The sequence below is a fragment of the Daldinia childiae genome (genome assembly GCF_008694065.1).
Source record: "Daldinia childiae strain JS-1345 chromosome Unknown Scaffold3, whole genome shotgun sequence".
Taxonomy (NCBI): Eukaryota; Fungi; Ascomycota; class Sordariomycetes; order Xylariales; family Hypoxylaceae; genus Daldinia; species Daldinia childiae.
The window spans coordinates 799483-825869 of NW_022984644.1; the positions used below are offsets into that span (position 1 = coordinate 799483).

General features: G+C 44.2%; 7 protein-coding genes across 7 annotated transcripts; 6 read left to right on the forward strand and 1 right to left on the reverse strand.

Moving 5' to 3' along the window:
• Positions 1–1056: 1056 nt before the first annotated feature.
• GL218_02961 (Hsk1-interacting molecule 1) lies at positions 1057–3211 on the forward strand (the record flags this gene model as incomplete). The annotated part of the gene is made up of 3 exons (XM_033579504.1): positions 1057–1536; positions 1598–2998; positions 3059–3211. The coding sequence occupies 3 exons, from the start codon at positions 1057–1059 to the stop codon at positions 3209–3211; spliced, it is 2034 nt and encodes a 677-aa protein (XP_033436792.1).
• A 5255-nt stretch (positions 3212–8466) lies between these two features.
• On the forward strand, positions 8467–9856 carry GL218_02962 (Demethylsterigmatocystin 6-O-methyltransferase; the record flags this gene model as incomplete). The annotated part of the gene is made up of 4 exons (XM_033579505.1): positions 8467–8767; positions 8832–8961; positions 9012–9463; positions 9543–9856. 4 exons carry the CDS (start codon positions 8467–8469, stop codon positions 9854–9856), a joined length of 1197 nt encoding a protein of 398 aa, XP_033436795.1.
• A 550-nt stretch (positions 9857–10406) lies between these two features.
• GL218_02963 (Ubiquitin-like protein ATG12) lies at positions 10407–10896 on the forward strand (the record flags this gene model as incomplete). The annotated part of the gene is made up of 2 exons (XM_033579506.1): positions 10407–10778; positions 10834–10896. 2 exons carry the CDS (start codon positions 10407–10409, stop codon positions 10894–10896), a joined length of 435 nt encoding a protein of 144 aa, XP_033436794.1.
• A 152-nt stretch (positions 10897–11048) lies between these two features.
• Positions 11049–13664, reverse strand: GL218_02964 (3-methyl-2-oxobutanoate hydroxymethyltransferase; the record flags this gene model as incomplete). The annotated part of the gene is made up of 6 exons (XM_033579507.1): positions 11049–11660; positions 11712–12087; positions 12905–13127; positions 13184–13311; positions 13378–13601; positions 13647–13664. The coding sequence occupies 6 exons, from the start codon at positions 13662–13664 to the stop codon at positions 11049–11051; spliced, it is 1581 nt and encodes a 526-aa protein (XP_033436789.1).
• A 4917-nt stretch (positions 13665–18581) lies between these two features.
• Positions 18582–19837, forward strand: GL218_02965 (uncharacterized protein; the record flags this gene model as incomplete). Its single annotated transcript, XM_033579508.1, has 4 exons — positions 18582–18645; positions 18707–18808; positions 18862–19671; positions 19731–19837. The coding sequence occupies 4 exons, from the start codon at positions 18582–18584 to the stop codon at positions 19835–19837; spliced, it is 1083 nt and encodes a 360-aa protein (XP_033436788.1).
• A 776-nt stretch (positions 19838–20613) lies between these two features.
• Positions 20614–20889, forward strand: GL218_02966 (uncharacterized protein; the record flags this gene model as incomplete). Its single annotated transcript, XM_033579509.1, has 1 exon — positions 20614–20889. One exon carries the CDS (start codon positions 20614–20616, stop codon positions 20887–20889), a length of 276 nt encoding a protein of 91 aa, XP_033436791.1.
• A 4258-nt stretch (positions 20890–25147) lies between these two features.
• GL218_02967 (Transport and Golgi organization 2 like protein) lies at positions 25148–26167 on the forward strand (the record flags this gene model as incomplete). The annotated part of the gene is made up of 1 exon (XM_033579510.1): positions 25148–26167. The coding sequence occupies one exon, from the start codon at positions 25148–25150 to the stop codon at positions 26165–26167; it is 1020 nt and encodes a 339-aa protein (XP_033436790.1).
• Between the last annotated feature and the right edge of the window lie 220 nt (positions 26168–26387).

The following is a 26387-nucleotide window of genomic DNA, read 5'->3' on the forward strand; positions in this document are numbered from 1 at the left end:
TAATATGAGAATATTAAAGTTCAATTATTCCTGCACTAGGATAAAATCTTGGTTTTTAGAAAGATGCTGATTTTATATATGTTAGGTTAGGTATTTAAGGGTTGAATTTACTTGGTGCACCTTATCTTAGTCTTGGATGTTGTAATTCGGGAAGTTTTTTGAGGCGCATCGAAAAGGAACGTCAGAAGTTCGGAAAGTTTTTGGAGCAATCAGAAGACGTTGATTACCTAAATTCTAATTGGTTCCTGCTGCCTAAGGTGGTTTGGTAATTTGGTGGTTCATGGCGGGGGAGCTGGTGGGGCTTAGCTGAAAACTGAAAAGATGAATGTAAATAATGTACACTAACAAAGCTAAATTACGGTTGCTGTGCAAATCTATAGTGGGGGCCAACAGTGATGTCAAATGGTAAAAATGGTCCGTGCACAACTCTTGTTGTTGATTCGTAAAATTGTTAGTGCTAGCGCGGAATTACCAGTCACGCCTCAAAAAGCTTGGAACTGAATTTCACTTACTGAGAATTGCCCACTACCAGCCAGAGCTTTCTAACTTGGGACTCGATTTCAACACTCATACACGTAGGATCACTGGTCATTTTCGCGTTTCTTAAGTCACTGAATTTTCCAAGATTATTTAATTTTCTTTAATTCGCCTCAATGACCTCCTAACATCTAAGGGTTTTGTCGTGTTGTGCTTCATCGAATCCAACGTGTTGAGCCACGGTTTGTCGCGTGGGAACTCTCGGACTTAAAAAATATACTTTAGCACATACCTTAAGGCACAACTAAAAGACTAAAGGTCCATTATATGTTGAACCGGATCGAAACGAAAAAAACCCGAAGAACGAAGAACGAGTCAGATTTTATTATTCCTGGTCTAGATTTCACCTTTGCCGTTGTTAACATTAACTCTCAAGACAATTCAACCACCACCAATAATAACATTGTATTATTGGCCGACACATAGTCTTGACCTACAAACCGTTTGACTTTTGTCAAATCACTCAACATTGAGTAGTCGACATTTTATATGGCAGCCGTATCTTTATCACCCACGCCTATGCCTCGATCCACCATGTCTAGTAGACGAGTTCCTTTATCTACGAACCAGAATGTGGCCAATTCCCCTCTACGTAGTACTACTCTCGGCAAACAAAAACGCACCGTAGCTCAGATACAACGGGAAGAACAATACGGCCAACCACCTCCGGCCAAGAAGCAAATTATCGAGGGTGGTTCTCAACGTTTACTTCCATCCCAACAGCAGCGGGTTTCTAAGAGTCAAATCCCCATACAGATACGTCGTAATGCAAACACCTACGAGAGCAAGTTGGCCAGGGAGAGAGCAGGTCATTCTCACCAACAACGTTCCCAACAAACGGCACCTGCTTCTCTTGGATATACAGAGAAGGATATCGAGGAGATTCAAATATGGCAGCAGCACCACCGAGCCAGATTCCCTAAACTTGTTTTCTACTTCGAGAAGGTCCCTAACGATGCTCATAAAAAGCTCGCGAAACAGATTGCTGCCTTAGGTGCTGTAAGTAGACAGAGTATTTCTATGTTAGATGCTTCGGATTGCTTACATTGCTTTTATACAGCGCGAGGCAGCATTTTTCTCCATCGACATCACCCATGTTGTAACGACTCGGCCTATTCCCTCTGAGAAGAGTGTAAGCCGTCAAGAAGAGGACGCAACTACCGAAAAGCACCAGGACCACATACACGAGCAGGAACAAGAACAAGACCAGGAACAAGAGGAGGTCAAGACCATCAACCCTTCATTGCTAACCCGGCTGTCAGAGGCCTCTACTAAACGAAGAACTTTTGATAGAGGTACTCGGACACAGGGGATATCGTCGCATGTTCAAGTCGGCTCACTAAATCAGCCAAAGCGTAGCGCAGATGTCTTACTGCGTGCTAGGGAGATGGGGAAAAAGATCTGGTCTTTAGATAAGTTGCAGCGAATGATGGCTTTACTCCTTGAGACCGATCCATACGTTAGCGTGGAGATTGCGTATGGAGCTCGCAAAGCAAGAGAACCCGAACCTCGAACCACTGAGGACCGTAACCTGCTACATCTTCTCCACAATGAGCGAGTCAACGGACCATCTGACCGAGATCCAGCCGCGAATGGTCAGGAACTGCATTATTTTAAGGGTCCATACATATATGTCTATGACGCCGAAGAGAAGCAAAAGCCTATCATGGTTAGAGAGTATAAGAAGGTTGCCGAGAAGGCAAAGGGCGACTGGCCCCAGTTTCGTACTGCTGCATTGGGACGATGTCCGTTTATTAACGAGCCTGAACCGAGAGATTCCCGACCCGAGCCCAAGCCGAAAGTCCAGGTGACCAGAGCCGCTACCGAGAATAAGCCTACTCCTCCATCCTTCAAGATGGAACCTCCGAAGCCTGTGACTGGAAAGCGATCGTTGTGTGAGATGGAAAATGGCCATTCCCGTGGCTCTAGTGTCGCCTCCATGGACCTGTCCAACTCATCTAGGTTACCTGCTGGTCATATTGCGGAATCACGCTCTAATGCGTTTACTGGTCGTGCTGCTAGCCGTCTCTTTGGTGGCGAGCCGGTTGCATCCGGAGTCCAACCTTCAAATATAACGTCTGCAATTCGATCACAGATGATCTCCTCCACTGCAACAACACCAGGTCTCATAACTGGTCTAAGCAAAGAAGTTCACGGTCTTCAGCGTCAGGTCTTGAAGCGTAACAGTACCGCGACCTCGCAGGATCTGAGCTCTCGCCGGAATGCCGAGATAACCCCGCGAGATGAGGTTCCAGTCAAGCGGACTTTCCCTATGAGCCGTACATCGAGTCGAAAGTTGGATTTTGTTGATGAAGACGCTACCGATAAAGACTCTCAAGAAGGATCCAAGCAGAAGGTTGTTCCGCGCGCAGAAAAGCGAGAATCGTCGCAGTCAAAGAAAAGCGAGCTCAAACCAGGTTATTGTGAAAACTGCGCAGATAAATACGCTGATTTTGATGAGGTATGTCCCTTTTCTAAACGTAAATGGTCTTAATGTGTCTGATACTAACGGTTTTTATAGCACATCCTGTCCAAAAAGCATCGCAAATTTGCTGATGATGATCGCAACTGGGTTGACTTGGATGATCTCCTTGTTCAGCTTCAGCGTATGCCTAAGCGCAAATCTTTCTCATCTTGGACTCCTTCTCTCCAAGAATACGATGAGGTCTACTAGTTCACCTCAACCCAAGTTTATTCATTTCTACCAGCAGACGTAGATTTACTCCCAATCTGCCGCAGTTCTATAAGCTGTGCAAACCAGCCGATCATTCACAACTAGGAATACACCATACATACTTTGACCCCACTTCTAATCTTGGACTGTTTCTTCTACGGCATTCGCGGTGCGATGATACCCCATTTTGACCCTTACTCGGCTAGAACGATGGAGCCTAATACGCCTTTCCACATATTCCATGGAAAGGACATGGCATGGGATGGAGTCTTAGCATTTAGTTCTTTCCGCATCCACTCGTCAGGCATCTCTATTTTATGCATTGTTGGCGAAAGGTGGCTTTGTTTTCTATTTGGTCAAAATTTTAGTTGGCGTGGCGGCCCAAACGCCAGTCTTCACGGGTGCCTGGGGGTTTCGGTATGGACGGTGCTTGACGGTAACCTGACTGGCGGCTGGAACGACATCAAAAACGATAGTATTCGACATTAACGAAGCGAACGGTATAAATATGGTCACTAGGTCGTGTATATATAGGTAGTAGTCTATAAGACGAAGAATCGCGCAAGTCTAAGTTTTTCTAATCTCTTTTCGTCGTCGAGTCCTTGATCTGGTTCCCCTTTGACCACGACGATGATGACTTGATTGCCTTGTTGCGCTCAGTACACGATGTTATTAATGAATTCAAGGTCCGTCGGCAACGAGATATATGTGGCTAGATGTGGCGAGTGGTTTGGGGGTGGCTCTGGTGTGTCTTGCTGCTGATTGGGATACCTTAATGGTTACATTACATGGTAAGTAAATTATTGGGATTCTACCCAATGGGCTCCAAAATTACTATTGTTCCTTTCTGAAGATATTTGTTCCAATTAGGGGTACAACCGCGTACCCGATAGATATAACTAGTATATATTAATGAGTGCTAGTCCAAATTTAGACTGTCATGGATCTAGTACTATCAGAACTCAAGGTCCCTTGTGTCTGTGAATATGAGAGGGACACCGGGCCCTTTAGAACCTACCCGGATAGACATGGGATCGATCTCACTGCGTTAGAGCCCGGCACGCCGGGCTCCCTGACGGAATCCCAATTTACAATGCATCTCTAGAACTGGCTCTGTTTCGGTTTAATCAGAGAGATTTGTCAATTATGCCAGGTTCACTTTTACCCCTCCGACCTAGTGATAGAAGAACAAGGAAATCAGATTATTTCACACGCGAAGTTGGAGCAGTATATCTGGTATTGGTGTGGTGCAGGTCATACAATTACAGAAAAGGAATGGGTCACAGCCAGAACCGAGTTTTGCGAACTACTCTATACCATCAACAAGGTGGTGAATATGAGGATTAATCGACTATCGAACACTATTATCGAAAACGAAGGGGTAATATTATTATCTATCATGGCTCTTGTGGATTATTTAGTCTTCAATCACAGCCACATTTTTGATATCCCGACAGAGACCATGGCTACTATTAGGTGGTCACGCTCTCCGACTATGGATCGCCTATTGTTGAATTTTGGCTGGTGCCGCGGAGAACTACCCAATCTTTATTCCAAGTGCTCACCTGTTGTTCTGCTTTACCATACGACCATAGGACGAACGACACCGGATAAAGACCACTCGAGATGTACTGAGGTGGCATGTTACGCCAATCAGGTCGAAGATGGAACGTATGTACCTTCTCACGATAAGAACTGCCGTACTATGGAGTGTGAAATGATAACGGCGCCGGTTGAAGCTATTCATGAAGTTCTTTTATATGGTGGTATCCTAATCGTACGAGTCGTGGAAGGTCCATATGGACCTATAATAGAGCTAGACAGCTTCAATCTAGGTGAACCAGGCACCGTGCCACCTTATGTCGCAATATCTCACGTATGGTCTGACGGTATGGGAAATCCGGCAAGTAATAGCATACATATATGTCAATTAAGACGAATTCAGAGGCATGTGAATGCTCTAAACTCAGCTTCGGAAAGGGGGAGCTATTTCTGGATGGATACCCTATGCGTGCCGCTGGAAACCGGTGTAAGAAATCTAGCAATTTCAAGGATGGCAAGAACGTATGCCCACTCGACCAATGTCCTAGTCCTCGATAAATGGCTAGAAAGCTCAACGGCCAATAAAGATCCCCGAGAGTGTCTAATAAGGATAGGGAGAAGCAACTGAAATCAGAGGCTTTGGACTTACCAGGAAGCTAAGCTTGCAAGATATTGTAAATTTCAGCTATCTTCAGGGGCAGTCACGTTTGACGAATTCTCTGGTGAAAAATCCCAAAATGAAGAGAACCACAAAAGAGTAGTAGACCATCTATCATCGCTAGATGAGAACGACTTCTTCCGGTTCTACTAAAAGGGACTCTTCCCCTCGATGAATTAACAACGGCTCGAGTAAATGGATATGCCAACTTGCCGGAAGGGGTTGGGCAAAAAGAGGAAGAGCTCCGTATTATGGCCATTAAAGTGGCAGAACGTCTTCGTTTAAAAGCTAAACTCCGCCAAAGGTTCTCTTCCCTTATCGAAAAGCTGGGAGATCGCTACGTAAATATACGCGTGGACCCTCGGATAGAGGGCATGCTCAACTCGCCTAGAGATCCTGTCTTTTCGTATGGACTAAGCATCCTAGGCCCTCTCAGGGGCGTCTTTTTCCGGTACACCATGGATCGAGAGAAGGACATGAACCCAATGGAAATACCCCAGTTCACAGGTCATTCCAGCCCGCCTTATCAAATCTTTAGGGAGGTGGTGCAAGGACTTAAGGGTAGGATGACTAGTAGACAGGAGGATGAGACAATATGTATTAGCGGAATCATCGGCCTTGACGTTTCTCGCATGCTCGAATTCTCTGTTGATAAAAAGAAAAGGGCCGAGCAGACAGAACAAGTCTGCGCTACTAGAATGCAAGAGTTATATCTGGCTTTAAAGGAGATCGGAAGCGATGTGCTGTTCTGGAATGTCCCCAGACTCCAAGATCCTGAGTTCTCTTGGGCTCCGCGCTCGTTCATGAACTTGGGATCCGAGCAAGCATATGGCCGGGCCACAACGATTACCAGAAGTGGGCTCTTTACGTAGCTGGCAGGGATATCCTTAGGAAGCCTTAGTCTAGCTGACTTGCTTGCTAAACCAGTCGTCCACGTGGGTACCGATCTCAGACAAATATTTTTCAGACCCCATAAGACATTTTATAGGCAACCTCTGAACTTTGACTCTACACAGTCTCGTGAGTTTGGGCTTGTTACCGCTAGTCATCCTACTCGGAAAGCTTTTATTGCAGAGATTGTTAAAAAGAGAGGTCCTCTTAAGCTTATACGCTACATCGCATATGTAGAACTTGTTGATGGGGTAACTGATGAAGATGACGTGTATATCAAAGGTATTATGAATGGAGGAGAAAAGTTTTACATTGTATGAACCTGACAATAAAACACGTTTTTAACCGATTCTACGTCTTATAACTTTTTATAACTTTTTATACCCCTATTATATCCTTATTATACCCCTGACGAACCTGAGCTCCTAACCTACTAGTGCAACAAGGATCTGACAATAGCAGGATTATATACATGTCCGGACTAGACTCTTGAATTGGTCTAATATTTAGTTGGAATAATACCTCGTACCCAACCGTCGTCTTATTGGGTATTCGGATTTTGTCTATCAACCTCAACGATTATCCACATTTATAGCCGCCAATTTTTATTCTCCTATTTAGCTCCCTCCACTTGTTGCCTATATAGGAAACATTCAACCTCCCAAGAGATGCGGCTAAAGCGGGTTTAGACTGCGCTAGGGAAACTAGGCGATATATACCAAAATATGCTTCGAATTTTCACACAGCAGATGTATGACTTGTCATGGCATTCGATCAACAATCCGAATTGGTGTAGTGGCTAACATTTGACGCTCTCATCATACAACCTATGATCCGTCAAGCCCGGGGTTCGATTCCCCGATTCGGAGTTCTTTTTGATATCATATCATAGAGTTTTCTACTAAGTATAGAATAATTATTTCCGCTATTATTTTTTTCCTTCTGGGAATAAAGCTTCCTGTTTCTGGATATTTTTTATTTAATAAGCGTTTAGGTCAGCACGGAGAGCGGGGAATCGGGGATGTTTAGGGGTAGTTAGATATTTCCAACAAGACTGGACTGGTTGTAGTTCTGGATTTTGAGGAAGACTCCGTATCTCCTTATGGCCTGTATATTCCCGTAATATATTCTGCATGAATTGACAGATTGGAATGTCAAATAGAATAGTGCTTTGGTGATCTTACGCGCAGTAAGGGCTATCTCCGACCAGCTGAATATTCTATTACTCCAACATACGCCACTGACATCACCCTACTTGACGCCTATCGGTGCCAAAGCGAATCAATGTACGATGCTGAGGGGTTCACCACTAATACAGACGTCGGTGCAACCTGAAAAACTATATCTTGAGTAACCTAGTTGTTGGTCTATCAATGGACAGTGAAATTAGGACTTGCTATCTACATAGTCTTATTTGTAGACGTTTCCACGCATTCTTATGCCGTTTGAGCGTTTTTGTGTATTGATATATATAGTGATAAATACTTTACGATGTTATATATTATTATACGTTATATCCGATGCTGACGTTGCATATAGCAGCATATGCCTCCTTTGATGATATCTTCTATGATGGTCTAGATCATGGTCCTACTGAGTGTGGGACGGCTGAAAAGTAGTTACTCCGTAGTGATTTACATTTTATTATGTAGGCACTTCACTGCATTATCAGATTTATCTGTCACGCATGCAGCCATATTTACGGAACCTTCCTGATTGTACGATGGCATGATTAGTACGTGGCAGCATAGGGTAACCCGGATAACACACTAAAGTATGTGATAATGCCGTCAATCTCTTGGTATGCCAAATCCTGCTAGATGCAGGCTCTAACACGGGCAGTTTAATGCAAGCCGTGCTTATAATATTCATAAATTATATGTCCCATGCTCTATAGGTCTATACGAAGCATGCATGGTATTACCTAGATGAGCAAAGTACACTTTGATTTATTGTCAAAGGTGACATATCATTCAAGATATGGATAAATACATGCCTACATGAGGTATGTATCGCTTTGATATCGTTGTGCATGAAGGTACTGTAACCTTGACTGAGGGGGTTTAATGGCACATTATAAATACGTCGGTAAGCATCTTATTGAGAACCAAAGTGAATAGAACTTACATCTTTTTACATATCACATTTTATTACGAAAATTACAATGAGTGACAGCTATAACCTGGTAGTAGACAGGCTTAATGCCTTTTCGGTTGCCGACTTCGAAGGTCATGAGGTGGAAAGGCTGAAGTTGCTATCAAGTGCGCGCAAGCTAGTTAGTAGACTGGAAACGGAGCAAGAAAGAATCTTCAATATCGATTTTCGGAATCCGGCCGAGTATGCGGCGCTGAAAATATTGCTAGATCTTGGTATCTGGCACCGATGGACGGCAGTAGGTGGTGGTGAAAAGACTGTTGAAGAGATAGCCAAGTTGGCTACGAAAGATTGCGATTTGAACTTGCTCCGTGAGTACCTAATATTATATGCGTACGCCGCTTTCTTGGTTGAGGACTAAGATTGGCCTGGAAGGTCGTCTATTGCGACTTTTAGGGGCTACGTACATTATCGAGGAAACAGGAGAAGATCGATACAAACCAACTAACTTCTCACTTTCAATCGGTGATGAATCGGCTACTATTGCTCAAGGAATTCTTGCTATGTAAGGTTGTATTTCAACTGATTAACTGTGCAGCTGCTCACTTTTTGTAGGGCTCATCACTGGAATGCCTCTTCTATGAATCTGCCTTCGTTTCTAGCAAAGACGTCGTATAGAGAGCCTTTGGACCCCAAGTATAATAACTACGTTGACGCCTTTCCGGAACAATTATCATTCTTTGATAGATGTCTCTCTGATCAAAAGTACCAGGATAGTTTCAGTGGCTATATGATGGAGTGGTCAAAGTACAGGTTTTCGTGGCCTGATTTCTACGATACGACTTCTCTTATCGCCGGTGCTGATCTTACTTCTGGTGCACCACTAGTTGTTGACATAGGGGGCCACCATGGCTATGATATTCTTACATTCCTGAAGAAGCACCCAGATGTACCAGCCGGTTCCCTGGTTATCCAAGACCTCGAAGCTGTCCTCGCGGATGCAAATCTCGGGACAGATAAGGTGAAACTTATGCCACATAGCTTCTTCGAACCTCAACCTATTCATGGTAAGTCTGTATCTTATTAAACCTGTATAAATCGGTATGAAACTGTAGAACTAGAGTTAATATATGGCATGTGAAATAGGGAGTCGCGCGTACTTTCTTCGCGGGGTGTTCCATGACTGGGCATACGAGCCATCGCTTCAGATCCTCCAGAATATCGTGCCGGCGATGAAAAAGGGATATTCTAAGCTCCTCGTCTGCGACGTTGTAATCCCACCAAAGGGCGCGAGCGTTTACCAAGCGGGTATGGATTTGAACATGATGGCGCTCCTTTCGGCTTATGAAAGGACCGAAGCTACGTGGAGGAAGCTAATAAATGATGCTGGATATAAGATAAACAAGATTTGGATGGACCCCAGAGGATATGAGGGGTTGATCGAAGCAGAATTGGCATAATATGAACCTAAGCATAGATGGGTGAACGGATTGCTAAGGGATTACGATGGGATTTGGATTATGACCAATTTGTGTTTTCAACAAGACAAAGGGGATCAGGGACATTTTGTTTGATTGGCTTACGGTTGGATGGTTAGGAACTTTGATTGGGTTTCATAGTATATAAGTTAAATAATAAATTGAATAAACATAAGAGTGTTCGATATTGATATTGATATTGATATTTTAATGGGTATGAAAAGTTAGTTGAGACATGTAAGAAGTAAGAGTTGAGAGTAACTGCACCTAATAGGTTTAGGTACCTTAGGTACCTGTAGTCCCTAAGATCTGGTACGTAAGCCACAATACTTCCAAAATGTGGCTTGCTGAATGTGGGGAATGTATCACTTACCTGACTCTTTGGAAACTCCAAGATAGAAACAATCAATTTCATCTTTCACTTTTATGTGATTGTATATTCGGCAAGCTTCAGGCTTTTGAATATTAATTCATCTATCCCTATAAATACCTACGCTTCTACAATAATCTTCTACCGTATATATAATACAAGATGGAGTATCCCGAACAGCCCTCTCCATCACCTCCAGCTTCTCCCATTCCGGATCGACCTGCATCACCTGAACTCCCACTTACTATGACTGCATCAGCTGTTCTAACGGCCCTTCCTCAAGATGCAAGCTCAGCTCTTGCTAGCGCTGGCAAATTTGAAAAGGAGAAAGTTCGTATTCGTTTCAAGGCTGTCGGAGGGTCTGCTCCGCAGCTCAAGCGTGAAGTGCGACAGATAAGCGCCGCGCAAAAGTTTGAGGCTGTCGTGTCTCACCTACGCAAGGCGCTGCATCTCAATCCCGCCGATAGTCTGTTTCTCTACGTGAATAGTGTTTTTGCCCCCGCTTTGGATGAGATCGTCGGTAACTTACATCGAGTATGTGTTATTACCTCATTATACCTGTTATTATAAATGCTGACTTCCTTAATAGTGTTTTAAGGATTCAAACGATCAGTTGATTGTGGCTTATTCAATGACTCCTGCATTTGGATGAGATGGGGAATTGCTACAATCATAACGTCTTAATTATACTCCCCAAAACGCCTATCTATGCTGACATGGTCAAACCAAACTTGATGGTCGCGCCTTTGACACTCTATCAGTCTATGGTATAATGCAGAATCCAACCAAGCGATTGATATCGTGTCATAGCTTCTCAATATCTTTTATGAATGCCTCAAGCTCTCCTGGAGAGATAGGATATGTATGCTCCGGAGCTGGGTATTGGCGGGTTTTTACCTCCTCCCGATAAGACTCGATTGCTCTACGGCTTTCGGCCCACACATTACCATACTGTTTTACGAACTTAGGAATAAAACGACCCGGTGGGAAATTACCGGTCATGTCGACCTGGACGAGTACCTGGCCAGCACAACCATTTCCCGCACCGATTCCGATGGTCGGGACGCGTAGCTTCTGTGTGATGATACTTGCGACTTCCGCTGGAACAGCTTCCACCACCATACCGAAGCATCCAGCTTCTTGGACGGCCAACGCGTCCTCGAGGACTTTCATTGCGCCTTTTGACGTTTTCCCCTGGACTCTAAATCCGCCGAGGGATCCTTGGCGTTGGGGCGTAAGCCCGATATGGCCTAAGACAGGTATACCGGCTTTGGTTATCTTCGCAATGGTTGGTGCCATCTCTATTCCTCCTTCCAACTTGATACCTTGGACACGGCCCTGTTTGACGAATCGTATGGCTGTTTCTAGTGCTTGCTCCGGCGAGATTTCATACGACCCCATGGGAAGATCTCCCACCTAGTTTGACGTTAATTTTCCGTATCAATCAAACTTGGTATGCGGACTTACTGTGAAGGCTGCTTTGGTGGCACGTGCGACTGATCGACAGTGTAGCAACATGTCTTCAACCGTTACTTCACTGGTATCTTCCATCCCTAAAGCGACCATCGCTAGGCTATCTCCCACAAGTACCACGTCCATCCCAGCAGCATCTGCGACATGTGCACTTGGAAAATCATGGGCTGTCATGACCGTGATAGGTTCCCCCTTTTTAAACATAGATTGAAGAGTTCCCATGGTCACCTTTTTTCTTGAAGGATCTAACCCTGTGCCTAGAGGAGAGTGGGAGCTCCATCTTTGTTGGTGTGATATTTGCTGTCGCCATAATGAGGATGATTGTTTAACACTGGCGACGACAGCAGTGTTTGATAATGATATCGCCCGACTTGGCATTAAAGCACGTGACCTAGATAGAATGTGCGCCATTTGTTGGGAATTGATTGGAGCAAATGCGATTTGATGAAATGTGTATTCTTAGTATATAAGACTATTTAGAAGTTGAAGTGGAGAGAAACAAATAACGGCCATGACTTAGAACCGACCGCGGTTTTATCTTCTGGTCATGATGGTTTTTGCTGCGTATAATTGAGTCTTATCGAAGTTTCTTTGGTGTTTTTCTGATCATATGTGTCTAAGCCATCTTAGGAGGTACGTACCTACATAAGGTACTTAACCTTAGGTACATAGTCGACGCTTACCGAGGTCTCGGTTGAATATCGGTTAGATTTTACCCCTTTAATTGTCTTCGAGCTCAACAAAATTTAGAGTAAAGATAATCGAAGATTACATACTGCCTACTCCCCGATAATGGACGTAGAAGCGCGCAAACTAAACAGGGTCGTGTAATTTTCTGCTTACTAGGACCATCTTATCGAATAATATCTAGAAGTCTTCGAGCAGTGAGACCGGCAGCCTGGTGTACAATACTTTAGCTCCCATCGCAGCTGACAACGAACTTTGCTCTTATTATCGTCTTCTCTCCAACGACATTTCTAACTCCGCGAGACTAGTTATTACTCCAGATTTTTATTCAGCGCCTAGATATATATCTAACATAATGGTCTTCGAAAACCCAGGCCTAGTTCTCAGGCTAAACTTCCTGGCTGTACTCTACCTCCCATGCATTTTCGGTTCTTATTTTTGGAATATACGACAATGGGATTGGTGCAGCTCTGCCAGACTCCTGCAGCTCTTGTACGGACCCAGAGCATGAAAGGTCTCCGGTAGGCTCACGTACAGTTGATAATGGCAAACTATCCTCTTCATTGTCAGCTTTGGTTTTGAGGATCAATGTCGCCCATGAAGATGGTTTACGCCTTGGCGGCGTAGTTCCGGCAGCATGCTGATACGATAAACTTGACTGTTTGCTATAAAAACTTTTCTTTCGAATTGCTACCCATACCGGTCGCAGGGTTGGTAGGCAAGCTGTAAAAATTAACACTTGCATACGGACTTTGATACTGGGAAATATAGGAACGCACCTGAGATAATTGCAAAATTAGCTTCAACAGTAGCCCAGATGCTCTGGTTAACGATATTCCAGGATATATCAGCGTCATCCTTCTGGGTGATAACAGCAATCAGCCGCATTATAGAAGCGACACAAACACTACCATCAGTAAGCATAAGCACTACAACACCTAGGGAGTTAGATGAGTGATAAACAACAACATACAAACCACCTAGAAGGAAGATAGTTATCACAGCTCTTTTTTGACTCTTTGCAACATTAAGACGGATAACGTAAGGGATAGGAAGTGTGAGAATAGTAATGTCGAGAAGAATATTTGGAATCGAGATGGCGAAGAGGAACATTTGACCGTCTACATTGCAAGATGCCTCGATAGTTTTATCCCATATGCCTCGAGTTGGGATACATTGTAAGAGAGTAAGAAAAAGCTGTCCTGTTAGATTTGGATCCTGCTGTTTATATCAGAAACGTACCACTGCCAAACCCCACATCGAAATCATTGCTGTGAGAATTATTATTGGGAGCTTCATGCTCCCGCTCTTGTTGAAGATACGCCAGTACAAGGCGAGGATGGAAAATTTGACAAAAACTATGACGCCGGTATATGTTATCTCGGAGATGAAAAGACCAATATAAAATACTTCGACGACATTAGGCCCAAAGGTTTGAACGTGTCTTCCAAGGCCTCGTGGGAGCCCTAATTGTATTAGTTATCTACAACACTCGAAGCTTCGCAGGGTTGTTCTTACACCATAACTGACCAACATCAAGGCCAAAAGAGCAGATCTGATAATTATTTATTAGCTACGACGTAAAAGATAGGTCGAATATGCTTGTGGTTACAAGTGCAGAGAGGACGAGCCAGTCGTCGAGCCAAAAATTTGCTCTATTGATCCAACGACACCAAAAGCGAAGAACAACGCTAACTAATGCAAAGAAGAAACATATAGTTATAGCTGCATAAAGGGAAGGTTGACGATTGTCTGAGAGGTCTACGGAGTCTAGCAAAGAAGACTCCATCTTTCCCCCTTATTAGTTATAGCAAACTATCTTGGGGTTGAGGGAGTATGAAAATAGGCAGATTATCCGATTTTGACTAATGAGTCGGAGATTCGAGATTACCTACTTACCTCCTATCTTACATCTTATACCGAAAACGTTAATTAGTGTATGAATGTAATTTTGGGGTGTCTACCTAGAAAATATGTCTTAAATAAGTACCTACCAAAGGTACCTACCTATCTCCTATGTACCTAAGGTCCACTATGTTGCTAATTGTTACACAATGTTCTGTGTATACTGCCATCCTTAAACCATCCTTGTTATCAGTGGTACCTGAGTTATTATGTTGGGTACCTAAGATACTCCCTTTATCTTTTTACCGACCGCAAGAAAACAAAGCAAGCTGCTGTCGTAAACAACATAGCACCTAAATACCGGCATGCCATCTACCTATTTACCTACAATTGTCATCGTTCCGGGTGCCTTCGGGACTCTTGACGGGTTCGAAAAGCTATTGCCATATCTCAAAGACGCCGGGTATACAACACATCTAGGCCCGTATCCCAGCTGCAATCCTCCGGATCCAAGTACAGCAACTTGCCAAAGTGATATCGCTTCACTCCGCGACAACATTCTCCTTCCTCTTCTCGATAAGCAGCAGGAGTATGTTGTTATTATAGCATACTCGTACGGTGGTGTAATAGCTGGAGATGCAACTGAGGGTTTTGATACCTAGACACGCATAACTACAAGTCAGGCTGGAGGTAGAATTATTGGGCTAATCTATGTGGTCGGCAACATCACTTTCGAAGGCGAATCCTTATCTAAGGCAATTGGTGAGAAACACTTGTTATTCATCAAGATTAACAAGGTAGCTAAATGACATTTCAACAAAGAATCTAGGAGGACTAGGTAGGCAGGTAACTAACAGAATGAATCACAGCCGTCTGAGGGCCTTGCCTTTATTGAACCAGCCATGGATATATTATATAATGATTGCGATCCTGCTCTCGCCCCCGAATTTGATATATATATGAAGCCACACGCGCTTATGGCATTCGACACAAAAGCTACGCCGCCAGCCTGGGCAGATGAGGGGTTAGACGGAAGAAGGACATACGTGAGCACTACGAAGGATTGCTGCAATCCTTCATGGCTTTGGTTGAGCAGATTATAAAGTTGATCAACGGGCTTATGGCTTCACGGGACCCCTAGACTATTATGAAGCCAAAGGGTAACCGCTCTATAACAGGCACAAGAGAAGGGCACAGTGTAGAATTCTATTAATAGTCGTATCGATGATTTGGGCCTCCATTTCTTAGGTATCTATCACATCTTAGTAAGTTTCACGAACGATGATCATAACATTTACGTCTCAGAGATTCGATTTGAGCCACTACTTAGAATCTGCCATGTTTATTAAACAGTAAAAGGCGCATTGACAACAAGATCCACTCAGTATTAAACACGAGATGACTAGGTTGAGTATTGGTTATGTATGATCTAGTTAAGCTTTCCTCGCAACCCATACAAGACTCGGTACCATAAGCGTGGCCCCTTTCCTTACCTCGTTCATTCCTTTTCTTTCCAGCTCGCCAGACGCCCCGGGGGGTTTAAGCATATTGTGTGCGAAATCTTTCCAGGTGCAAACAGACCTACTCGGTATTAGATACATATGCTAGGCCTCTCAGAGGAGTAAAATTGGACTTGGGAATAAGGACTTACAGATCGTTCCATATCCGCGCCATACCTAACCCGTACCTATAGGTATATAATAAAGCGCTTGTATATCCATTATCCATCATCACTTGGTCAAGACGGGACTTCCAGCTATAATGATTCAGGCGATTAGTCTTATGTATGAAAAGGAAATCTAAGGAAAAGATTTTGAAAATAAAAAGGAGGCTTACTCGCCGTGTGTTGTAATTTGATTGTGGAGCTTGTTAAGATTCTCCGCTGACACGCCGGGAACGGTTTCTGTCCACCAATTCATGGTGTCAACTTCGTCCCATTGAAGATAACCGCCCGGTTCTGTCAGATGAAAAGTAAATATTAATTATCTCAGGGATTTTCTAGGGTGTAGGAAGTAAGAGAGGCTATGCGTGTACTTAATAACAATGTTAAATTCTCGAGGATAGGCCGAGGGTCATTATTCTGGACAACTATAGTGATAAGCCGAACGTGTACAATGTCAAAATAACCCACAAACTGCGCAGGTGGCTTGTCGAAAATATTCCAGATATGCATGTGTATATTAACCGGTAGCCATAGTTTGTGTCCAACCTGATCTAGGCTGATATCAAAGCCGTGAAATTCGTCCGATGTTGGTTTATCGCGGGCAATGTCATGAAGCCAGATTCTAAAGGGTAACATGATCAATACCTATCAATCTCGTTTTCGTTTTTTCCTTTGGGATAGTTGTGAGCTATTACTATGCATACCCATTTCCCGTGGCAACATCGGCAATCTTCAAGCCGGGAGTTTGAGTAGGAATATTAGGATGGATAAGGAATCCAAGAAGTTCCTTCCAGAGATAATGCTGAGCTGTAAGTCTAATGATTCTATTAGAAATGTCGATACTAGTGTTAGAGTTATGACTCACCTAGAGCTCGCGTTACAGTCTCGCGATAGTACATAATGGTCTTGAGGATCAACACCCTCCTCTTTGGAATTAGACATGATATCACCTGCGTACTTTTTATGGAAGTGAATGGATATTCAACGGTTCTTAGCGATTCACTGTTGTTAAATAGAAAGCCAGTTCAAGTTATTTTGGTGTTTTCCTATATATCTGATTATTATACTCAACGAGAGATACTTGCGAGATTTCTATAACAACCAGAAAGTCTTAGATGGAGTAACTATATATCTCGATAAAACCTGTAATAATCATTGTTACTGGGTATTATGTAGACAACATGTAGATGGCTGTATTAGGTAATGTTTCTTCCTAAAAGGGATAATAGGTTGGTACATAAACTTACCATACTCAAAGTAAGATAGTTACCGGAAGAGTAAGACATGTATCATATGCGAGGTAAACCGAATTCGAAGTGTGGCTTTGAGACACGGTAGGGCTAGGTATTGACGCGTAATGGCTTACAAGCGTTAGTTTGAATTTCACACCCCTATCTTAAATACCCCCAACGCGGAAGATTCAGTACTATCGAATTATTGGCATACAGGTCAAATTACTGAGACAGATATCATGCGCCCTCTGACCGCCATATATCATGTATAGCGTAGTGAACTGTGGATTAGTGTAGAATACAGGCGATCTATCATACGATAGAACACTTACATAGGTACCTACCCTTATATAGGGCTACGGCACTAGTCGGTTCGATACCGGATTTCTGAATTCTTGTACGCCACGAGTATATACACACTCCCCATCCCTATAATTTGGCTTTCACTGAGTTACCACCGTCTTATGTTTGGGGTCTATGAAACTTCGCCAATCTACAATGGGGGTTTACCCTGCAGTGAAGAAGAAGTCTGTCTGAAACTAGTAACTACATAATTTACTCCTAAGTGGGTGCACTGTTATGATATATAAAATTAGTTTAAACCATACAAACCTAAGCATTTAGTAAAAATAATAGTCGTAGGCTCTTATAAGGACTTCCAACTAGCTATGGGTTTTCTGTTTCATGAGATGTCCTGCGGGACGATTGAATACCTATGAATAGGGGATTGTGGGATGGTTGATACAATCGTCTACCTTCTGAATAAGACAATATCCCAAGGTGGTAATACAGATTGGACTTGACGAAACTTGTCAATTACTACACTTTCACTCACAATTTGAGAGGATTTATATATTTCTTACGGATCTAGCGCATGCTATTTAGGCAGTGCGTAATGCCTTCAAGAAGAATCTACGGAGTGAGGGTAAATTGTTAAGAATACTGACAGGAAAAGAAAGCTACCCACTAAAGTATACTTCTGAGCGTAGGACTATTGCGGGACTTGCTATTAGGATAATAGGGACGACTGAGTAAGATATGTGCATTTGGGGTGATCATCTGGAACCTATTGAAAGTAGAGATCCGTCTGACATCTGGGAACTATAAATAGAATAGTTATCTAGCTACCTACGTACCTCCTAGGTATATTAGAGAGAACACTGGCAGGTCTTTGGTGAACAGGGGCTTCTGGATTGAGATAGGTATACCAGTACGATTCGCCATATAAGTTATAAATGACATCATTTCCACTGGATTTTACTGCTCAATCCTGGTGGAGATATTTGAGATACACGGTCATCAAATGAAGGGACAACTTCCCCGCTCGATTATTTTATATGGAGAGGATAATTGACAACTACTTCAATTAATTCATTTAACTCATGACTGGAACTCTTGATTAATATATGAGAAGTCGACTTTTGCTGAAAGACGATAATGTCTCCATCTAAAGTAAAATCGCTCTCAACTTATGAATATCCAACGGAGACCAAAGAGAGATGTACGTGTATAATCCGCGATAGGAAAATAACGTACTCACATCCTAACATAAGCTGCGATAGTGAAATATGCGGAATTGGAGGCGCTCGATATCTCCAAACTGAATCAACCAGGGGGTAAGCAGGAGCTGGCGGAGCAGGTGTTACGGTTTATTAACAAAAATGGTACGGCGAGCTAGAGTTTATGCACATTAACAACTACTAAATACATATTCTAGGATTCTTTTATGTTGTCGGTCATGGGTTCTCGGACGAGGAAGTCAGACAACAGTATGCATTATGCGAGACATTCTTCGATCTACCACTAGAGGAAAAGACCAGATATCTATGTGACACGGCGAAGGGAGATTTTAGAGGGTATAAGCCACAGTCTACGGGAAAGCTCGCCACTCGGGACAATGATGAGCGCTACAATATTCCTAAATTCACACCAGAACACGAGCGGCCACATCCGCAACTCATCAGAGACCACTGGGAGGAGATACGGGCTTTCTCACTGAAGGTTCACAACGACGTTCTACTTCCCCTCTTACGCTTATTTGCCTATGTTCTAGAGATCGACGAGGATTATCTGATCGAGCGCCACCGCTACGAAGCTGAAGGCTTAGAGTATCTACGGTACATGAAGTACCACCCCCGCTCGGCAGAAGCGGACGCCCAAATCGGCAACATCTGGGCAAAGGGGCACACAGACTACAACACGCTAACATTTCTCTTCCATCAGCCAATCGCAGGGTTGCAAGTACAGACACCAGAGGGGGAATGGAAGTACGTTAGGTCACCAAGGGACGCAATTATCGTAAATATTGCAGACGCGCTAGAATTTCTAAGTGGTGGCTACTTAAAAAGCACCGTCCATCGAGTAGTGAGACCCCCCGAGGACCAAGCGGACCGCCCCAGGCTGAGCTTAATCTATTTCGCCCGGCCCGAAGCCAACATCCTCCTGAAGCCTGTCGTAAGTCCATTGCTACAGCGACTTGGTCTACAGTCAGAAACAGAGCATTTCTCACACGATGTTACTGCTGAAGGTAAAGTGTTATCGATAATGGCTCGGTGAATAGTAATTAGATGCTAACTGAGGCTGCAGAATGGGCAAGGGCACGAATCGCAAAAGACCACAGGTTCCGTACCGGGTTAGTTGACCAACGAGAGAAGGAAATCATTGCTGGTATCAGTCAAAAGTACTACGACTGAGGGCGCGACTTATTACATTACCGAAATACCACTTAGATACAATCTGCATTTCGAAGGAGGTAATCTGCTGGATGTAGTAGCTAAATGTATTTGGAAATAGGAAAAGGGGGACGAGTTATAATAAACATTGTAGTCATGCTTGATGTTAGAGTCTCTAGTCTAATAACTCGAATTGACATATACATACCCGTGATCTTAGTCTTAATAACTTCCCATGATAGCTTCGTGTTAGTCGTTAGATCATATTAGTCATTTATCTACATTATGTATTGATTATCCCGAAGGGATGTTTTTGTACCATCAACTATTAATATCCATACTAAAGATTTGGAGGTTTACAAGATTAAGTTAATCCAATCAACTTATGCGGATCACCCGCAAACACTCAAACTTAAATATCAACTAACTCTTACACGCGAAGAGACAAGGAATCTAATTCGAGATCCTGTTGTGACGTCATAACCTTATTAATGTCAGGCCCCCAGTGTTAAGCCCTCTGATTGGCTCTTGCGTAGCTGTGACGCCTTCGGTGATGAAGACAAGCTGAGGCCATGACGTCACATCTCGTCTTTGCCTGGGTTAGATGCGCATTTGCGTTTGTCGGACCTGGTAGACATCATCGCATATATATAGCATCAACATTGTGAAAAGTAAATCTATTACCATTAGTTAGCATCAATATCCAAAGAATTATCTACTTAAAACCATCATCGTCACAGTTTAAATTCACGTATTCATCTACACAACACACCAACGAAATATCTATCCTCGCAAACATGCCTCTCGAGAAGAAAACCAACCAAGATTCCGGCGTAACAGGCGCCGCAAAGTTCGTAACCAGCACCGTGGGTAACGTCGCCGGAGGCGTAGGCCGAACAGCAGGCGGCGTAGTCGGTGCCGCAACCCGCGGGCTCGGCGACACTATCACAAGCGCGACGGGATCAGCCGGCAAGCCCGTCGGCGACGCGCTAAGCTCCGTTGGAACCGGCGTCCAGGATGGTGCCGAGAGCGTGTCCAAGGGAGTCGAGAACGCTGGCCAGTGGAAGCGATGAGGGGGGTTCAATGCAGACGGACAACAACAAAAATTTGCATGGCAATTACGCTGCCGAGAAATAACAAACATGGAATAATATGTTGGGAATAGGCGTGTACGATGCTGTATATATGAGGAAGATATGCTGTATTGTTAATTACACTAATACGGAACGCGTTGGATAAATGCGCTACGAAGATAAATTGAATTTTGATATGTAATACCATCTATTGCACACTTATGCAAGATCTCTAGAGTGGTGAATTGGACTGCTATAATTAAGAACGTAAAACTCGATTCGATCTCACGAGGAGTTAAGATGATCTATCCATCGTATTTCTACGTGCGTCTTCAATAGGTCGTCGGTTAAGTTATCTACCTACCGGTACCTACCAATTTGAGCATCGGAAGAGATTCATATCCTAGAAGCAAATAGTACGTATAACGAGGTGCCAAATTCAAGAATCGTAATGCAACCAATCGAATATAACCATAGAGGCGAAACGATTATTCCACAGGCCTAGTCGTACTAAACAACCTAAACAACCTATTTCACTCGAACTATGCCGCTTCCGACCCCGAAAACGGTGTCAACTGTTCGTCCATGCATATGTGCGGCGTCTGATCTTCCGAGCATGACATGCGACCGCCGGGCCCAGTACTATGCCTTTTCTGCGTCGCCGACGAACCAGTCTTCTTCCTCTGCCTTCGGGCCCCGGACCGGGATGATTTCCGCGACGATTTGTTCGAAGCCGGTTTACCATCCAGGAGTCCTTGTAGAAGAGCTTTGGATGAATACCTCCTACCTCCTTCTTCTAGCAGTGGTAGTTCGTCCCACGCTCGTGGAAGAGGCAATGCCTTGCGAGAGCTCTCTGGTGTCTGATCTAATAATGGCATGAAACTATAGCGGCGCAGTTTATCTAAAAGACTATGGTTCGTACTGGAGGTCCAAACACCAGGGGGCTTAAAGCTGCTCTTTCGGCGGTGTGAAGACGCACCGATTGCACGTCCCGTTTTCTTACTCAATTTCTCGGACTTTTCATCCAGTTTCCCAGGCCATTGTGGTATGGATACTCGAAAAGGGGGGTCAATGGGTGGAACTGGGGTTTGACGTGGTGATTCCTCGAGTATTTCTAGAGGCCTAGAAACACTAACACCACAATGTGCATCCACACCATGAGCGTAAAGGTCAGGCATAGTTTCTCCCTGTTGCGGCATACTGGGTTCCTTAAACAGGCCGAGTGGTGTCAACCAGTCGCTAGTACATGATCTCGAGGGAAGCTTTGGGAAGCATGTCATCGAACCATCCCGGCGACGACCAGTGGGGATTTTGATATCTCCTAAAGATCTTCTGGGACTGACTGGTTCGGACGCCGATCGCCTTTTACTTTGCAGTTTGGGCTCCTTCGCATGGGCTGACTCTTCAATAGTGGACTGAAATCTAGCGCTTGTCCTTCGCATGTCACTGATAGACGGAGACTTTGAAGCCATCAATGACGAGGCGTGCGTAGACACATTTCGAGAGACCTCCATAGACCCAGCAACGCTCACGTATGGCTCCACGACTGCCTCTCGGACCAGATTTCCAGGGGCGAATCCCTATGTGACCTCGGTAATGCTTTGTCGAGAAATGAACGTGGTTCTAGCCGTGTCGACACAATGGCCATGGTAATCGGAGCAACTGGATATACTAAAGGAAGGTTGGACAGAGCTGATCGTCGTAGCTGGATCAGCAATGCTAGGCGATCCAGGAATAATAAAGTTCATATTAGGTGTAGGCTTTGCCTGCGGTTCTTTAGGCAATAACATCGAGAGACATTCAACTGCCGAACTGTCATTGCGAACACAGCGGATACCAGCAATTACGATATCTAGAATACCCGCGATATCATCCGTGGTAACCAGATAGCTCTCCGTCATCGGTTTATTGACTTTAGGGGGACCAGTCCCAAAGCTATCCTGACCGGTCCACAATCTTGATAGGGGGGGTAGGTTCTCGTCAATGCTTGTTGGCCTTTCTGTTCGAAATGAACAACCACTATGCCCTCTATTAGATAAGTAAGCTCGTATGTTGCAAACAATGGTATCTGCTGCCTTTCTATCAATGGAAATTGGACTATCGAGCATAGTTCCATCCAGTTCTGAACGCGGGGTCTGGGCCCCAGTGTACGCTGGACTCCAGCAATCTGTTGCGATAGGGGATCCAGGGGGTGATACCAAGGGCTTCATATAGCCGTTAGTGTCTACGCTCGAGTCGTTCATCAGTGGTTGAAGTAGTGGAATGCTTTCCGAGGTTGCATGGAACGTCCTATGGAAACGACGACTTATAGACTTCGGACAGAAATGATGACGCCTCGGATTTTGGTGATAGTGTATAGCAAAAGGAGTTGCCACTCGCGGCTTCGATATTTGTTTCGACCCTGGAATTTGAGGTTCTAGGGGTGACACAGGAGCTGAGAAACTGGGCTGGTAGGGTGAGCTGGGGGACTGCGCGAATACTGTGCCGTGGCCCGCCTCTTGTAGATTTTGTGAGGCTATAAGACTGGCATGTCGGCTAGCTATACGACTAGACGACGCACTATAGAATTGATCATCGTCTAGGTTGCCGATAGACATGCGACCAACAGTAGAGTAGCGAGCCATTGTTTATCCGCCTCTAATACTGGAGACTATCGCTAAGCATAAAGGTGAGAAGACAATAAACATATTCTGTAGGATAAATTAATGTGAGCTGAATAAAGGTAGATGCAGAGGGTCGGATTAGGGGGAGATAGAAAGGTGAAGATGATGTTATTCAGATGTAATGCTATACTAGGTACCTATTCACATATAGGTACCTACCTACCTAGGTAAGGTATGCCGTGCAATAGCAAATCTTTAGGAGAAGGGGCAAGACGTTTGCTAGTGGCCCTTACCTACTAACCTTGATACGGCACGTCTAGGTGTAAGTCTAACTTGGTTATAAGAGCAAGTACTTGCATAGCTCTTGGCTGAATACCTGTAGTTACTCTAAGATTATAGTGATATTGTGGGAAGGATTAGACTTGACTGACGATGCCGAAGTGGAAGTTAGCCAGAGATTAAGAGATATGTACTTTGCTGAGGGGGGTTCATTCTATGCCGACCTTGTTATAGTTTAGTTTAGTTTAGTTTAGTTAAGTCGACGCTAGCTATAAGTATAAGCAACAGGGATGATTATGTGAATGAATTAAGACCGATCTGATTTGGAATCTTGGTAAGCTTGGCCGGGTATCACTATACGGTATCATTCCGGACGGAGTCGTAATGAAATTACTTCCGGTTGGATGCGTTCGGTTCCGGTAATTGTTCACCCTATTATCGATTCTTAATAGTTGGTAGGATACCTTAGGGCTTAGATGAAAAGATGACATTGGTGAAATAAGCGATAATTGTCTACGTATAGGTAAGATTCCGGGGTCGTACGCATAACTTGGTGGTAGAAGCCAACCACGACTCACCGTATCAGCCACTCTCCACATCTTCAATATCACGTATTTAATTGTGGCAGTTTCTCTAAACTTTAGGAATTACTAGGCCTCAGCCACTTTAGTTAGTATTCTCGGCAATGGCCGTTTTAATGAGTTATTATTAGTTGCCTCCATTAGTTAACCACTAGGTATCACCCATCTCCCATCGCCCATTTCCCATTGCCCAAATCACCCCACACAAGTCCGGTGACACGGAACGCAGCTAGAATTTCTAGATGATTACCTAGTGTAACTCTCGGTATTATCTCAAGTACATAGACGCCAACACGCGCAGCCGAAATCGCATGTGCCAGCTTTAAACCCCTAAGAAAATCTAGGAACCCAGCAGCCCAGCAGTCCAGCAGTCCAGCAAACCCAGCAACTTTTAGGCGGTCTACATAATTCCTGACTGACAACGTTCCAAATATCAATCTCGCATGAGACGTGTCACACCACTATTGGGATCACTCTTGTCCATCCCGTGAATGGTCTAGCTCTAATTACCGCAGCGCTGTACAAGGGAAAAAGAACGTGTGTCAGGAGATTGACGGTCAAGCAGGGTCTAACAGAAACATTACTGAGACGGTGGCGACGGTGGTAGTTTTTATTTGATTTTCTCTCTTCAATTTCGTTTATAATTGTGTCCCCGGGTAGTTGATTTTATTCCGCTTTACCTATAATTAAAACATTTCGGACTTACGCCCATAACCACCTACTTACCTAGGTAGATATCAGAAACACAACCAGTAAACGATAAAAGAGTTCTCGGGTTTTTTACCTTTCATCAAAATGTGCATCGTTCTTATCACGACGGCTCATCCGAAATATGCACTTATTGCTCTTGACAATCGGGATGAATACATCCTAAGACCTACTAGCCGGCCTCACTGGTGGACCCATCAACCTTCAGGAGAACAAATACTGTCCGCGCGAGACTTGTACCGTAAGGAGCGAGGGACATGGCTAGGCGTCACTAAAACCGGACGATTCGCCGTGCTGACAAATTATCGGGAGTCGAGTGAGGATGACCCGGACCCGGATCACGCCATCGCCGGGGTCAGGAGCCGAGGTACCATAGTGAATGCCTGGCTGGGTGCCCCCTCCGGACTTGGCCTAGATGAGTTCGTCAATACGATGCTAGAAGGTCGTGCCGCCAAGGGTGTTGGAGGGTTTTCGCTCGTATGCGGTGATTTGAAGCAGAGAACTGAGAAGGGCATTAAACCGCTCGCGATCATCTCCAATCGGTGGGATCATGTCGGCGAGGTCCCGTGGATAGGTGGAGAACGTGGACACATATATGGCCTAAGCAATGCCGTCTATGTAGAACCTGCTCAATGGGAGAAGATCAATATCGGGAAGAAATTGACGGAGGAGGCGATACAAGAAGCTGTCGACAAGGACATGAACGAAGAGGAGCTTACCAACCGGCTCTTCAAAGTCCTCGATCATGATACACTACCTTTGGAGCCCAAGATGAGTTTTCAAGAGCATATGGATGCCCTCCGGCGGTCTGTATTCATTCGCAGCTTTGCAGAGGATCAGGGATGGAAAGACATGGCTGACGCGGCCGATGAAGGGAGGGCAAAAGCAGCATTTGATGCAATCGAAGATAACAGCGAGCCGGAAGAGCATAGGGACGCACATGGATATTTTATGAAAGGTGCTTATGGTACTCAAAGACAGACCATTATTCTTTTAGATTGGGAAGGCAATATTACGTATAAAGAGCGGGCGTTATGGGATTCTCATGGGAATCCGATTGAAAGAGGAAAGGGGGATGAGACGTTCAAGTTTAAGATAGAAGAATAAGGTGACATAGAAAGCAAAATGAGAAATTATTAGACATCTTTGGCACATAGCAACATCTCCTAACAGACCCATATTGGTAACATCCTCTCTAACCAAAACACCTAATACGCTCTTATGTCGTTCACACATAACGCACATAACGGTTGAACTCAGTCTATCGTATCTACTTACCTCATAATACACTATTAGATTAACTTCCAATGTAGGAATTTGATGTATT